The 18,009-nt window shown below is 33.9% G+C and overlaps 1 protein-coding gene across 2 annotated transcripts in view; it reads right to left on the bottom strand.

Annotated features, from left to right (window-relative positions):
• The window catches only part of LOC138324045 (interferon-induced protein 44-like), a 111,362-nt gene that overhangs the window by 92,694 nt on the left and 659 nt on the right, over positions 1–18,009 (bottom strand). Inside the window, exons 2-7 of one of the 2 annotated variants that reach the window (XM_069269052.1) lie at positions 10,253–10,790; positions 9,501–9,598; positions 8,335–8,532; positions 7,861–8,007; positions 6,765–6,936; positions 5,280–6,048 (exon numbers count right to left, since the gene is read on the bottom strand). The exons of the other annotated variant lie outside the window; for it this stretch is intronic. Of the exons in view, the coding sequence (XP_069125153.1) occupies positions 5,738–6,048; positions 6,765–6,936; positions 7,861–8,007; positions 8,335–8,532; positions 9,501–9,598; positions 10,253–10,781 (1,455 nt within the window). The 5' untranslated portion in view covers positions 10,782–10,790 and the 3' untranslated portion in view covers positions 5,280–5,737. Of the gene's footprint in view, positions 1–5,279; positions 6,049–6,764; positions 6,937–7,860; positions 8,008–8,334; positions 8,533–9,500; positions 9,599–10,252; positions 10,791–18,009 lie in introns of those variants that run through there. 2 annotated transcript variants of the gene reach the window in all.

Here is an 18,009-nt window from a genome sequence, read left to right as displayed (position 1 = left end):
AAAGACTTTGATATTTGTGATCAATCCGTTATTACCATTTTTTCAGTTTTCTTCATGTTGAAACAACAGCTACATGCACATCACATTTACAAAAGTTTTTTTTCCTAATATGACTGAAGGCAAGGCCTTAAAGGGCGCAACCACATGTTTCAGTAACCTTTAATTATGCAATGTTAAAAAGTTCAATTTATGGAAATAACGGAGCAGAATTTTATTTTTATTTTTTTTTACTCACTCTATCCTTGTCCCCAAACCCCCATCTGAGAAGGAAATGCACATAAGAGGAAGAAGATTTTTTTTATTTCCGTAACAGATATTCCGTTTTGGGTCAGCTGATTATATTGGAAGGTGGTCTATCACTTGAACGCTTCCAAATAAAGAGCAATTGCATTGAGCTTCTACCAGACGAAGATTACGTTCGTCGTATCATAAGGGCGTTTGAACCGCTAGATTATATATTGAGCTGACTTCAAAGCATCGCATTCACGCTGACGGGATTTTTTACAGTGGGTAAAAAATGGCGACTGCAAACTGAAGCTGTCAGTGTGTAGGATTGAATTTTAAAGATTGTTTTTTCTTTTTTTTTCGTGTATGCGTTACCTTAGAAGTGCTTCACGAAGGGCTGTGCCCTTTTTAGGAAATACTAAATCATACATCATCAAATATTTGCTATTAAAGATATGTGATTAAAATAACAATGGTATCTGCTTCACATAAAAAAATCACTGTATATAAAAAACAGAAATCGGGCTTAGTGTTAACGTGCAGTTCTTCTCATCTTTCGATTCTCACCACCGGCGACAATTTTTTTCCGTTTTTTCTTTAATATATCATGCAAACATGCTTATTCAAACTAATCGCAAGATATGGTGAGGGCTACATGTACATGTAGCTATTACTACAAAATAAATAATAATATATCTTAGGATTTACATCGGATTCACGGTCAATATCTTACAGTAGGCCAAGGACGTATCCTTGAATAGGCCTGTTAGTTTTATTTTGGTGTCGACACGGAAAGACGAGATGACTCCTGTCTCCTGGACATTAAAACAAATCATTTATTTCTTCCATATACCGCCTGCAAGGAGACGTCTTAGGCCTATCGCTACCCACAATGCACTCGATCGTGTTCTTATACATATAAGTATTATGTAACTTTTCATCGATAATTTGATCCAGATATATCTGTCTTCGACAGTTATATTTAGATATATGAATATGTGGAAGGAACGTGTATACAAGATGAAAAATACCCATCTCAACTGCTATTCCAGGACCGTGAACTGTAATATTGGTCACCTCAGCCGAAGAACAAGGGCACGCAAATTATTCATCATGTAAAATATTTGCTATGTACGTCATGTCCACATGACTGAAAATTGCGAAAAATGAATTATATATTATGTAAATATCGGTTAGCTTGTAATAATAATAATAAGGAGAAGAAACGGAGCAAAAACAATATGTTTCCCAACTTCGTTTGGGGAACATAAATATCATTTGTTGTACAATATTTTTTTTCTGAACCCAGCTTGAGCACTGCTAATAAGACTGAGTTCATCAAAAATCTTGTTAAGTCGATTGTTAGTGAAAGAAGTAAAAACTTTTCCAGGACATGATACTAGGGTACTCGCTGTATGATTGTCGAGATTTTTGGGTCACCTTTATTTTTTATTCACTAGTTTTATTACTCCAGTTTCTCTGTATCCAATATAATAGTAAACACCTAAGGATAGATTGGTATGCAAACATCCATTGTACTCTTAAAGTATTCATTTAAAATCTTATCTTCACAAGAAGCTTTTTAGTTTTTCAAGCTTGCCAGAGTAAATCTATTTTCGTTAACTGTTCAAAAATATTATCATCGGTATTTTTCCATTCAAAGTCTTCAATGTGATATGAATCTTTTTGAAATACTCTTATGGTTCATTGATACAATCTGATTAAATAAAGATCGTCATATAATACTTAAGAATCAAGCATTATACACTACGTTATAGAAATCAGATCGTCATTATACACTACGTTATAGAAATCAGATCGTCATTATACACTACGTTATAGAAATCAGATCGTCATTATACACTACGTTATAGAAATCAGATCGTCATTATACACTACGTTATAGAAATCAGATCGCATTATATACGTTATAGAAATCAGATCGTCATTATACACTACGTTATAGAAATCAGATCGCATTATACACTACGTTATAGAAATCAGATCGTCATTATACACTACGTTATAGAAATCAGATCGTCATTATACAATACGTTATAGAAATCAGATCGTCATTATACAATACGTTATAGAAATCAGATCGTCATTATACACTACGTTATAGAAATCAGATCGTCATTATACAATACGTTATAGAAATCAGATCGTCATTATACACTACGTTATAGAAATCAGATCGTCATTATACACTACGTTATAGAAATCAGATCGTCATTATACACTACGTTATAGAAATCAGATCGTCATTATACACTACGTTATAGAAATCAGATCGTCATTATACACTACGTTATAGAAATCAGATCGTCATTATACACTACGTTATAGAAATCAGATCGCCATTATACACTACGTTATAGAAATCAGATCGCCATTATACACTACGTTATAGAAATCAGATCGCCATTATACACTACGTTATAGAAATCAGATCGTCATTATATACTACGTTATAGAAATCAGATCGCCATTATACACTACGTTATAGAAATCAGATCGTCATTATATACTACGTTATAGAAATCAGATCGCCATTATACACTACGTTATAGAAATCAGATCGTCATTATACACTACGTTATAGAAATCAGATCGCCATTATACACTACGTTATAGAAATCAGATCGCCATTATACACTACGTTATAGAAATCAGATCGTCATTATACACTACGTTATAGAAATCAGATCGCCATTATACACTACGTTATAGAAATCAGATCGCCATTATACACTACGTTATAGAAATCAGATCGCCATTATACACTACGTTATAGAAATCAGATCGCCATTATACACTACGTTATAGAAATCAGATCGCCATTATACACTACGTTATAGAAATCAGATCGCCATTATACACTACGTTATAGAAATCAGATCGCCATTATACACTACGTTATAGAAATCAGATCGCCATTATACACTACGTTATAGAAATCAGATCGCCATTATACACTACGTTATAGAAATCAGATCGCCATTATACACTACGTTATAGAAATCAGATCGCCATTATATACTACGTTATAGAAATCAGATCGCCATTATATACTACGTTATAGAAATCAGATCGCCATTATATACTACGTTATAGAAATCAGATCGCCATTATACACTACGTTATAGAAATCAGATCGCCATTATATACTACGTTATAGAAATCAGATCGCCATTATATACTACGTTATAGAAATCAGATCGCCATTATATACTACGTTATAGAAATCAGATCGCCATTATATACTACGTTATAGAAATCAGATCGCCATTATATACTACGTTATAGAAATCAGATCGCCATTATATACTACGTTATAGAAATCAGATCGCCATTATATACTACGTTATAGAAATCAGATCGCCATTATATACTACGTTATAGAAATCAGATCGCCATTATATACTACGTTATAGAAATCAGATCGCCATTAATACGTAGAATCAGATCATTATATATACTACGTTATAGAAATCAGATCGCCATTATACACTACGTTATAGAAATCAGATCGCCATTATACACTACGTTATAGAAATCAGATCGCCATTATACACTACGTTATAGAAATCAGATCGCCATTATATACTATCTTATAGAAATCAGATCGTCATTATACACTACGTTATAGAAATCAGATCGCCATTATATACTACGTTATAGAAATCAGATCGCCATTATACACTACGTTATAGAAATCAGATCGCCATTATATACTACGTTATAGAAATCAGATCGCCATTATACACTACGTTATAGAAATCAGATCGCCATTATACACTACGTTATAGAAATCAGATCGCCATTATACACTACGTTATAGAAATCAGATCGCCATTATACACTACGTTATAGAAATCAGATCGCCATTATACACTACGTTATAGAAATCAGATCGCCATTATACACTACGTTATAGAAATCAGATCGCCATTATACACTACGTTATAGAAATCAGATCGCATTATACACTACGTTATAGAAATCAGATCGCCATTATACACTACGTTATAGAAATCAGATCGCCATTATACACTACGTTATAGAAATCAGATCGCCATTATACACTACGTTATAGAAATCAGATCGCCATTATACACTACGTTATAGAAATCAGATCGCCATTATACACTACGTTATATAGAAATCAGATCGCCATTATACACTACGTTATAGAAATCAGATCGCATTATACACTACGTTATAGAAATCAGATCGCCATTATACACTACGTTATAGAAATCAGATCGCCATTATACACTACGTTATAGAAATCAGATCGCCATTATACACTACGTTATAGAAATCAGATCGCCATTATACACTACGTTATAGAAATCAGATCGCCATTATACACTACGTTATAGAAATCAGATCGCCATTATACACTACGTTATAGAAATCAGATCGCCATTATACACTACGTTATAGAAATCAGATCGCCATTATACACTACGTTATAGAAATCAGATCGCCATTATACACTACGTTATAGAAATCAGATCGCCATTATACACTACGTTATAGAAATCAGATCGCCATTATATACTACGTTATAGAAATCAGATCGGCCATTATATACTACGTTATAGAAATCAGATCGTCATTATACACTACGTTATAGAAATCAGATCGCCATTATACACTACGTTATAGAAATCAGATCGCCATTATACACTACGTTATAGAAATCAGATCGCCATTATACACTACGTTATAGAAATCAGATCGCCATTATAACACGTTATAGAAATCAGATCGCCATTATACACTACGTTATAGAAATCAGATCGCCATTATACACTACGTTATAGAAATCAGATCGCCATTATACACTACGTTATAGAAATCAGATCGCCATTATACACTACGTTATAGAAATCAGATCGCCATTATAACTCTACGTTATAGAAATCAGATCGCCATTATACACTACGTTATAGAAATCAGATCGCCATTATATACTACGTTATAGAAATCAGATCGCCATTATACACTACGTTATAGAAATCAGATCGCCATTATACAACTACGTTATAGAAATCAGATCGCCATTATACACTACGTTATAGAAATCAGATCGCCATTATACACTACGTTATAGAAATCAGATCGCCATTATACACTACGTTATAGAAATCAGATCGCCATTATACACTACGTTATAGAAATAAGATCGCCATTATATTCTACGTTATAAAAATAAGATCGCCATTATATTCTACGTATGTATCTGCATTTTCCTTATTTGTGTGAACTCAAAATCTGCATGACATCTTACACACTGGCTATGATTAAATATTCCTAACTTAATGACACCGAAGCATGTTCATATCATCATCATTATCTACAGTTTATGGTTAAGGGAAACATGTCATGTGAAAAGCGTTAGTTGTAAAGCAATTATTAAATGTCTTTTAATGTTCCTTCATTTCTCTCAACATCTTTCAAATTTTTATTCGCTTTAGAATTCCGTCTATTATACGTCGTTTCATTCTCTGATTTTAACTTTTTGTGTTTGATCAGCCTCCATCTCGTCCAGTTTGTTGTACAGGAAGTCATCAACAAAATATAGGAGCCGTCTGAGACTGAGAAGTGCCAGGATGTTGGTGTTCTGGTCAAGTTCAACCTCACCCTCATAGTTCTTGACAGGAAGTACATGTGACCGGGGTAAACCCATCACCATGGCAACTTTGTCAACACACTCCTTCATCGCTAGACTAAAGAAAACTTTGCTGACGTCATCGGAGATTTCTTCACATATTCTATCGATTTTGGTGAGCAGCACAACCTGGGGTATTCCTGCGGAAAACAATTACAATTTAACATGTACTATATGAAAATAAATGACAATGGCATAAAAATTGTCATCATCAGCTATTTAAGATGACGTGGTACACATAAATGTTAAGCAATGAGAGGCCCAGGGACCTTGACGGTCCTCTGACTACTGGCACAAAATAACATGGTCAAAGTATACAATAGTAATCATCCCGCATGCTACATGCTCAATATGTGTACTCTACGTCTACCGTTTGAATAAAGAGGTTATGCACGGCGGACGACGCACGACGACGGACGAAGCACAGTCATCTTATCATAATCAGATGAACTGAATGTTTATTTATCTGTGTTAATAAGATGGGAAACTAATTTACCTAATACTATGACCTGTTGCCGCTTTTTGTTGTGGATAACTGGGCTTTATCTGCTATAAATCAAGCGAAAAGAATGTCGACTGGAGAGGTAATAGTATTCTATGCAACTAAACACTTCTAGTACACTTATTATAATACGGGAAATCAGGTAGCCCCCTTTTCATATTGTATGAAGGGGAAAGAGGCTCAATCATACGCCCCGAGTCTGACAGGATAGCTGTTTTGACTAAGGCTCAGCAATGACATATTGACTTTTCGTAAGGAGGCTTGTTTTCAGCTTTAAATGAAATGCAGTACTGAACAATCTCAAACAAATTTACACCATTGCATTGATACAATGAATACGAAACAGAACATCACCTCTTTGATTCATCCGTATCTGCATGGACTTTATCCTCTCCAGCACTTTCTCAGAAAGGACATCCACAGTACTACCGTCTAGGACAAACACAACACAGTGGATCTTATCTGACAGCTTAGGATGCTTCACGTAGCATATGGCATCAGGCGACAGTGACACGGAGGGGTTAAACTGGAGGAGACCAAAAGACATAGAATTATAGAGATATTGAGGGTGAATGTCACCCGTAAACCAATCTGAAATACATAGCAAAGGAGACTACAGACAACGAATGACATTGACCCGTACGTAACAAGTATTAAAAAACAAAACAAAAATAAAATCACTTGTTAAATATCACTGGTGTTTGTTTAATATGGAGTTTATAAATTACGAAACAACAAAATACTACCCTCATTTCTTACTTTTTATTTCTACATGTCTTTAATCATACGATGAATACACTAATGTTCCAGGGCTTCCGTTTTATTTTGACGTCGATAATTTCTAAAACCAATATTTTCATTACGTTTGAAAAATTTCTTTGTGTTTTATACATCCTTACTAGTGTAAGAAATATTACAATAAATAATACATTCATGGAGATTTAGTGTAAGATCTTGTAGTTGTTAATGATTATACGTTGCGTTAAATATTGGTATTCTCAGAAGCGGAAGTAAGTCGGTGTATGCGTGCGCATCGACTGGAAATCTGTCAAACAATTTTTATGCAGGGTACGAACATTTAGATTAACACGTCGCCACTGGCTCATAGCCAGGACGACTTAAACTTACATGTTCCATTTCAATACCAATTCAAATTCATATTTGCTTATGAAATAAATAAATAAATAATGAGAATGTGTAAATATATATATAGGTGAATTATGTTGTTTTTGTATAGTCACGACATCTAACCTATGACTGCCGAAGAATGATCTTACAATATAGCATGGCACATATAAATTTCTTCCATACTTCACAGGGATAATATCCCGTGGTTGCTACAAAAATATTTTAGTCGTCAACCCTCGAAACGAGAAAGCAAAATTTTTCAGTTGAAATATCCCTATCTACTTAGAGTACCCATGTAAGATTATATACTATATCCACTGACCTTGTAGCGGTCAGGCATTTGACCGTCCAGTAGATAGTCCACATCTCTATCATCTAGACCCCGATCCTCTTCCAAGCCACGGGTGTCACATAACCGGAAGTTGAGGGGTTTACCGGCATATCCGTCTCGGACTTGATATATCCGGTACTAAATAATGGTTAAACAATTTACAAATATGCAACAATGAACTTACTTCTTACCAAACAAGTATTTTACTGCTACGTAAAGATCACCAATATTCTCATTTTGTCTTTCTGCGATCTTAGAAGACAGTTCAAGGGCCTACTTTCATACTTCTATCAAATTCACTAAACTTGATAAAATCCTTGAAATCTAAAATACCATTATTAATGGTAGGTGATACATTTTTCATTAGAGTTTAAACATTATATGTTCGTGATCTATCATAGGTAACCTGTAAACATACAGGTGTTGTTTTAAACAGTTCACAAAAGTTTCAAATTTTCGACTCACAGCAGTTGTTAGACTGTGCTCAGCACTTCCCGCATTAGCCTGAGCACTAACATGTCCCCTAAAGATGGAGTTGATGGTGTTGAAGTAGCTTGACTTGCCCGCACCAACCTGTCCCACCAGTAAGATCCTCGCCTGCTGGAGATCTAGGCCAGATAATGGTTTGTAGGCAGCCACTTTGTCTTTCAGCTCCTCCTCCAGCTGCGGATAGACATACATTGTATTATTTGTATTGATATCAGCCTAGTTTTGTCTGTGGCATCTTCTTGATATTATATCAAAGACATTTAACTTGTAATTATGATGATCGAAACGTAATATTTTGAATATTTACCTCAATACGGTGTTTTGTTGCAATGTATTATTTAAGCAATAGCATACTGGGATATTTACAATACTTTTAATCGCAGGCCATATAGTGACAAAAATCTCAACTGTTAATGAAAACTTGAATGTGACATAAATATATGGAAATATCGGAAGGATTTAATATTAGCAATCATGATTTCTTAATCAGGCGTCAAAATATATCTTGCAACATTGGTTGTTTTAAGGTCGACTTTGCTAAAGACATATATGCCCTAACCGGGGAAAACTTTGACATGTTATTATTTCTTAAGTAATCTATTGAAAACAAACCAAAATTTAAGCTTTGAAAAGCATTCAAAGGCGCGTACAAATATGTACGCTTTATAAACACTAGTTACAAGACGACGTTTATGCAATGTACAATTCTTGTTTTACGACTTATGTATGTTTAGATGGAAGCATCCCTGATCGCTTTACAATCAATTTTTACTGTAAAAATGTAAAATTAAACTATAGATTACAACTGGACTTCAAGGTCGGACCTTATATACTTTCACCGTTGCGCTGTAGATGTAAATATAATGATTTTTTCAGTACTGCAAAAAATCATTTTGAGCTCTTATTTGTACTTATGAAATTTAATCCTATGCATTATAAGTATTGTAATTCTCAAAATGTTGGTAATTTTTGGTAGTAAATAACATATTATAAGGATATAATTTTAAGCGCCACATTTTCAGAAGAGTAATTCTGATGCCCACTTATTCAGAAGAATATTTCTAAGAGAGAAATTACAGATTGTAACATGTTTATGAATTAGGCATTAATGACTTTATCTAGATTGAAGAATGCCCTATTACCTTACTACTCCAATCAATATTATGAATCCATGGCTTCTGAAGAACCCCCAGTGGCTTTTGAAGGACATCCAGTGGCTTTTGAAGAACATCCAGTGACTCTGAACAATTAAAAGAAGGTAACACTTTAAAACATAATTCCGATGTATTTCGAATACATTTCATCAATCAGGATTATTAAGTGGACGTTTCGATTTCAATAAAGTCAACGTACATTATGTAACTAGGTTCAGAATGATGTAATTCACGAATACATGATCCTCGATACAATACACCTATATTTGATTACATAGAGTTCGTCAATATAATAAATTAATTGTAACCGTATACATTATGTTGTGATTTATAGAAACTTACTAACAAACCGGAGAAGACTGATTATAAGTTCACAACTTGTGTCTAATCCCATTTGTATATAATGTGCAAATAAAATATGTTTAAATCAAGAAACTGACATATTGCACGAGTTATCTGTGTTTAACAACAAGCGTGTTCTACTTTCCAAAACAAATATTGGATGAATTTTCTGGAATCTATTTTTATTAACAGCGCTAATATTACCGCAGCTTTAATCCCAGTCTGTTTTCTAAATATCCTAACCTTGTAGAAGCTTCAGATTACCATATGTAAACAAACATACGGACAGACAGACTGACGGATGCCAACGTCAAAGCCAGTCCTGATTTTGCCTGAGACCTAAAGAATAAACAACAAAAATACTATTTATAATTGTAACCGTATTCAGTATGTTGTACCTTGAACGCTGTAAACCTCTAGCTCCAGGACTTGCATGTGACTGTTCATGACACTGGAGTAATTCTGTCCTTGCATGTCATACGAATGTCCCACATTAGTGCTCCCATTCAATGGGAAATAATTGCCAGATTTATTTACAGTTCCGTTGAAACAAATTAAGTCATGGCCTCCACCAAAAGTCGGACCATAATCAAATGCACCATATATGGCATATGTTTCATTGGTGTTGGGGAACTTCATGGGTTGTGGTGTCCCATTGTATTCTAATTTAAACAAGAACGCCTTTGGATCAGGTATGTAGGCACCGTTTGAGTTCCAGCTGGCGGCGGTGTATCCCCCGTATACTGAGTTGTTTGTGTTATAAAGGACGGTAACAGTTGGTCCCTTGTTGTCACAGTAAGTGTGGAAGGTCTGAGCATTACAGCCATCTCGGCTGATCTTGTACAGTAATGTAAACTTGTGTGATTTTGACGAATCAATCCACTTGGAAAGTTGGTTTTTGTGGGTCTCTGTCAGCTTCTTCGCCATTTTAATTACCTAAAACGTATATAAATATATACCATGTAGAAATATCAGTCTCACTTGAGTATACTATTGCGCAGTTAATAAAGGTAATAGTTTTGAATACGAGTTTCCTCCCTTGTTCTGTCACTGGGAGTTGTGGACAACTGCGTTATATAGAAAGGAAAAACAGAACAAAATTTATGAACAAAAACTGACAATATAAGAATAATATAGATCCATATATGTACGAGCAACTTAAAGTGGCCTTTTTTGGTTCGCCACCTCGCAGCAGCCAGTAAAATAATGAGTATATTTTTGTAGACACGGAGTTCCACTACGTGTGAAACGGTGTCCACTACAGTGGACATCGTGTCCAGGTAATTGAGTTAATTGACAGACAAGGTGATGTGTTACAGTTAGGGATCGGGGAAGAATAAGTTCTTCAATTTGAAAATAATACATAATTATAATTTTTAAGTGTTTATTTTTTTTTAATTACAACATCTACAATTTAATGTACAGTATATATAACAATAATACAATTTTTAAGTATACATGAATAAAACCTTTTCACTGCAAAAGTAATAAAGATTTCATTTATATTCATTAAGTACATGTTTATGTCTATTTAATATTATATCATAGTTTCCATTTCTTATCTTAAATTGTCTATATTACGTTTTCAAAAGTAAATGTTTTATGGGGAAATATATATATTAAACTATAATTTCCGAGTTACATCAAGCATTTTCACAAGTCAAAAACAACTTTGAATTGCAGCAAAAACCAGTCCTAATGTGCTTTTGAGACACTTTTTCTTTTATAATAAGCTATCAGTAATACAATCATATACCGGGTAATACATAGCTTTTAAACAAAAAGATTTGGTGCCTATCAATCAGTTGTCTAGCGATACCCTTGTAGATCGTCTTTCATTAAAATATATACACTTTTATAATATTTTTCTTGCTATTTTAAGTTCTAAAAGTATTGTACGTAAAAAAAAACTTAATTACATATTCTTTATGAAAACTGAACGTCTTTAAAAGATCATGCAGAATTAAATATCCACTTCAAACTATATGACGTCCTCCACTAATTGGTTGTCTACCTACAAGTACCCAATTCAGCTTGTTTTGATTCTTAATTACCGGTAACACAATAAAGTTTATGATCCCAACCCCGCAAGTTATCTTGACCGTATATTGCGTCATGGTCCAGTAATTATAACTTGTCAAACATACAGGTAAGCCACAGTATCCAGCTATACAGTCCTCAAGGTGACCATCGATAGATGGCCAGAGGGCAGAATCGTTACCTTCTTTGTTTGCAACGGCTTTATGAGAATTCAGTATCCTTATATAATATGTATTTTAGAATTGTTTCTATGGAAGTTTGTTAAGACAAACAAAATATTGACCCTTTACCGTTTAAAAAATCATATATGTTCATGAGTTTGAAACACATAAGTACCAATTCTTTTTAGATACATGTACATGCTTGTTGTAGAAAACATGTACATTCCTGGGGGGGGGGGGGGGGGGGGGAAGTGGGGGAAAACATTGTAACAAAAAATGACCTATTTCATAAGGTAGCTTACAATACAATGCTAAATATGAATGTCTGTCACAACCTTGAATTAACCAATAATACATTTATATATTTATAATCAAAATTAATGTAGATTAGGAACTTATTCAACATGTAACATGGTATTTTATATTACATAGGTAATCCAGGTTTCATATATGTACAAAACCAGTGTAAAAAAATAAATTAATTAAAATATTGGATGAAATATGTATTTCCAATAATTTGAAATAAATGTTTTAGTTAAACTATACACTTGGTATTTAGCATTATTTAATTAATTTTAATATGATAAAGCTTCATTAACAAATAAATTAAAATGCACACTACCAGTTAAAACACATATCCCTATTGACTAGCATTGTTGTATAAACTGTACGTATATTGTTGATGAGTACAATGTATGTATGTAGAGAGGCTGCCACCTAAGTACAGAGCATGCTATAAATGGACCTCCTGGGGTTGGGATAAGGTACTACATGTATACAGGTGTTGTTAGTCTGTGGATACACTTGACTGAACATATTTATAGAAGGGTGCCCAAAAGAAGGCCCCAGCAGACCCTGGCCCCACTCTGACCAATGTTTAGGTAATTTAGATTATCAAACCCGTGTGGTTGATGGAACAGTAAATGAAGTCCAAGTGACCATGGCAACTGCAGTCCTAGCCTAGGGGGTCTACCTTTCGAGCAGGCAAATTTAAGTGAACAATATACTACATGTATGGATAATACATTAATATATATATTGTTTATCATAAAATTCACGCGGTTTGTATAAGAAGGTCAAATAAGGATATTGTCACATTATCAAGGTTTACTAGAATTATAAAACTAATTTATTACAAATTCCAGAATCTAATTAACAACTATGAATCCAACATTTAAATGTATGAAGTTAGGATATAATATTAATTCTGTCTGTTTGATTTTGTATTAGACAGACATATGACCTACATATTAGCGATCGGTCCTTAGAACATAAACATGTATTGATTGCCTCAACGAGCAGCCCACATGCCCGATAATAAATATTTTTGCTTACTTTAAAGCCAGTGCTTACAGGTTTTCGACAATCTGTTGAGTAGTAATAAAGAGTAAATTTTCTAATGCCGTTATTATTTTAACCCTCCTATTGTGACGATTTCTTTATCCTCATTTTTACCCCGATAGCTGTTGCAACGCGCCAGGTTCCATGTAGCAAATGTATACGTATTATACAAACAATTTCGCGCACCTTGCCGTTTAGAAAACTATATTCCATACATACATAGTTAAACATTTTATGAAGAATGTAATTTGTTTATGTTTATATGGTCCTTGCTTTTATTATGCCCATCAAGTATATTCTCTTTTTAATCAAAATAATTTGCCGATCAAAATATCTCTTTGGCGACGATTTGCTTATACTAAAAATCTTTACTCCACGCAAGGTTCATCACTTTATGCGTTCGAAAAAAAATTTCATCTTTAAACTACTTATCAGGTCTAGCTAAGAAAAACAAGTCAACTGGGAACTATCCATTGATGAGACATAACCATGTATGTGGTTTTAGAATTTTAATACGCAGTTAATTTTAAGACGCAGTTAATTTGCTTTTGGCGAAATTCTATAATTAAATCTCCTTTTTATAAATTAAATTGTTTGATAATATATATTGATACATTTTACTTTATATGTATCTATTCAAATAAAATTGCATACAAATGATTTCCAGTAATTAACGGCAATTTTTATGTTGCAATGAATATCAGAATGTTTTTGATCGCAATAATATTTCTATCTGTCAAAGTCCATATAGACTGCAGAATCAATACATATTTTCTCATTTTTCTGTGGCACATCATCTAGTCTGTCTGTGGTCTGGATGTAGTGGACATTTTACCTGGACACGATGTCCACCTGTAGTGGACACCGTGGACACCGTGTTCACACTTGTACTAGTGCACTGTCTACCTGTTGTCTACCCTGTGCAGTCTACCTGTAGTCTATCTTTGTGCATAGTTTTTGTCACGTCCGAACCTTTAGTCTACCTGTAGTCTAAAGGATGCTTTAAGTGTGCACTCCGTGTACCATACGGCGAAGCAAAAATGTATTTAAAAGTCTAAATATAAAAAAATATAGTTCCTCGTGTTATAATAACTTTCTTTTGCACTATCATCCTAACATTTGATACATTAATCGATGTACATAAATTACGTAAATTTTGGAGTTATAAACAAACACAATTATTTAAAATCGACCGTAAGTTGGAATTTTTATCGAACCAGGCGCTTTCTTGATGTTTCACAAACGCGTTAATACAAAAATCATAAAGTCTAAACTAACATTAAAAATAATCATCTTTCGTGTTAATATGTAGGTTTCTTATTCAATGTTATGTATTTTTTCAATACAGGATCGATTTAATGTCTCTCAAGTAAAAGAAAAATAAAACAAAACAACATTTAATTTTGTACATCGTGGATGGTTTTATTGTATAACAGGCTCGCCTTTTAAGAATGCTTTTCGCATCAAAATTAAAACATTAGAAATTTTGATTACATTTTTTAATTGGTTTGGTTTCCTTTTTAAAAAATTGCTTCTTAACACGGGTTGCTAGACGATAGCCATAGCGAACACAAAAACTTTTTATTTGTCGTTGTATTGTACGGTAGACGAAGACTTACAGTACTTGAGCCAGATGCTTTGCATGAAGTTTTCTTGATGTTAGCAGCGTTCTTAGTAATTCAAAAGAAATTTAAGTGGTATAAGTAACCAAATAATATACCTTTTATTTGGCAAAAGTATTTTGCCATGATTTATTATAAGAAAAATTCGGCGAAGCAAAAATCACGATATTTAAAATGTTCTTCACGATAATATAAAAAGATATAGTTCGTCAATGCAACCAAAACAAAAAAAATGTAAACGTTATAAGAACTTTCTTTTGCAATTATCATCCTAACATTTGATTACATTAATCGATCAGTACCATGAATTACGTAAAATTGAAACAAACATACACAATCCAAAATCGACCGAAAGTCTGCCGCGGAGGAAGGCATCGAACCAGGCGCTGTTCTTGATTTTTGGGAGTACACAAGACGCGTAGTAATACAAAAATCATAAAGTCTAAACTGAACATTTAAAACACATCATCTATGGTGCATATGTAGGTAAAATTCAATGTTTGTATTTTTTAATACCGAGGATCGATTTATTTATACCATCAAGTAAAAGGTAAAATGAACAAAACAACATTTAATTTTCATCGTGGAGTGGTTTTATTGTTTAGATGTGCACAGGCTCGCCTAGCGTACCTAAGAATGCTGTTTCACAGCATCAAAAATTAAACACAACACCTTGTTATTTTGATTACATTTTTAACTTTGGTATGAATTCCTATTTCCAAAAAGCTATTATAGAAAAAAAGCTAGTCATCCAAAAAATCTGACATTTCACCAGAGTAGACCCGAAAGAAGATTAAGACAGATTTACATTACCACTGTATAGTACCTTAATGTTGCTACTAAGCCCAATGCATGTTATTGTCCAATATTAACATTGGCAGTTAGGCTCGGGCGTACTATTACTACAATCAAAGTTGAAGAGGTCACGAAAACATTGGGTTTAAGTCAATGTGAGATTTCACTGCAAAAACTGTTAAAATATTCTTAGAATTGATCAATATGGCAAAATGTTCTAATTAAAATACTTGAAAAGGATTGAAGTGTTGTATCAATCTTTGTATATCTGGTTTGTCGATTGGACTATTCATCCACTGCTATTGTTTAGTCGGTTGTCGATGACAACATACCGGAAGCCAGTAGCACACAGTATTTCCCGCCATAGGCTGTTCCATCGACTGATATATTTTTCTCTATGCAGATGTATAAGCTATTTTCATGCTTTATTTTTTCATCTATTTTCTTTTTTTAAACGTAATGGCCACTTTAAATATAAATATAAGCATTGGTTGTCATATTTTTGACGTGTAACATACATGCGTGTTATTCACAAAGCGTTTAATTATTTAAGATTATTTCACCCCTGGGACATTGAATGAATGTCAGTGTCATTCATTTGAACAAACTTGGTGGCCCTTCATCCCAGCATATCATAGGCCTAATATGAGTACCTTGAGTCTTTCGGTTCTTCAGAAGAAGTCGTTTAAATATTTTAGCCTATTTGACCCCTATGACATTGAATCAAGGTCAAGGTTATTCATTTGAACAAATTTGGTAGTCCCAATATGAGTATCCTGGGCCTTTCTGTTATTGAGAAGAAGTCATTTAAATGAAAAGTTTACGCACGTCAACGGCGGACGGCGCACGACGACGGACGATGCCTGATGACAATGGTCATGCTGACCCTTCGGGTCAAATGACCTAGATATCTACTTACCACAGTGACGATTTGATACTTCAAGAATTGAATCCGTTATGATAGTACAAAAGAAAACGCCCACACAAATTACTGATTATTAGTATCCCCGTGTTATCTCTTGTATAACAGTCTGATATCGCTTGCAGTGATACATAATCTTGTTTGAATGTTTGAATTGTATAAGTAAACCAGATAAGTGTCCATGAGTTCATACATCGAATTTAATCTAATGCATTGTTTGTTTTTGTCGTTTCGTCTCGCGCCTGAGTTGTATAAAAAAATATATATGCAGTCTCCTTTATGCAATTTGTTGAACCCAAACTTGTAACATGCATATAACGTTTTCTGTCAACATACTCTTACTGTGAATTTACCTTTTAATGTTTTATAAGAAAATAAAGCAAAATGTTCATCTTAGCGTCCGGAAATCATTTTTATCAATTCACCATTTACTAACGGGTCCAACTCTATTGTCTCCCTTGGATCTACGTCTGTGGGACGTTAATTGATATGCCATATAAAAAAATGAAAATACATTATATTATCAGCCAAAATAACCAAATACATTGATGTTATTGATAGCAAACAATTATTATAATAGCAGTCTAATAGCAATTCCATTAATCCATATTTTTCGTTAAATCAAATTGAAATCCGTCTGTAAATAGATTTTAACATAGTTCATAGCTCGTAACGTGTACAAATTAGACATACTGTTCCCGTGCCATATCCCCACCCGTACAGTGTACAAATTAGACATACTGTTCTCGTGCCATATCCCAACCCGTAGAGTGTACATATTAGACATACTGTTCTCGTGCAATAGCCCCTCCCGTACAGCGTACAAATTAGACATACTGTTATCGTGCCATATCCTAACCCGTAGAGTGTACAAATTAAACATATTGTTCTCGTGCCATAGCCCCACCCGTACATTGTACAAATTAGATATACTGTTCTCGTATGATATCTCAACCCGTAGAGTGTACAAATTAGACATACTGTTCTCGTGCCATATCCCAACCCGTACAGTGTACAAATTAGACATACTGTTCTCGTGCCATATCCCCACCCGTACAGTGTACAAATTAGACATACAGTCCTCGTGCCATATCCCCCACCTGTAGATATAATATAATAAGTTTCTTCAGTTTTCAGTTTAAAATAACTTTTAGGCTGAGGAATATTCCAAGAACTAATAGAAGCAAACAAGTTTTTTTTAAATATCCTGAAAACTAACAAATCGTAATGTAATGATATACAAAGGGCATTATAACGTCGATTGAATGGCGTCG

The sequence above is a fragment of the Argopecten irradians genome, chromosome 5, assembly GCF_041381155.1.
Source record: "Argopecten irradians isolate NY chromosome 5, Ai_NY, whole genome shotgun sequence".
NCBI lineage: Eukaryota > Metazoa > Mollusca > Bivalvia > Pectinida > Pectinidae > Argopecten > Argopecten irradians.
This window is presented reverse-complemented; position numbering and strand designations above follow the sequence as displayed.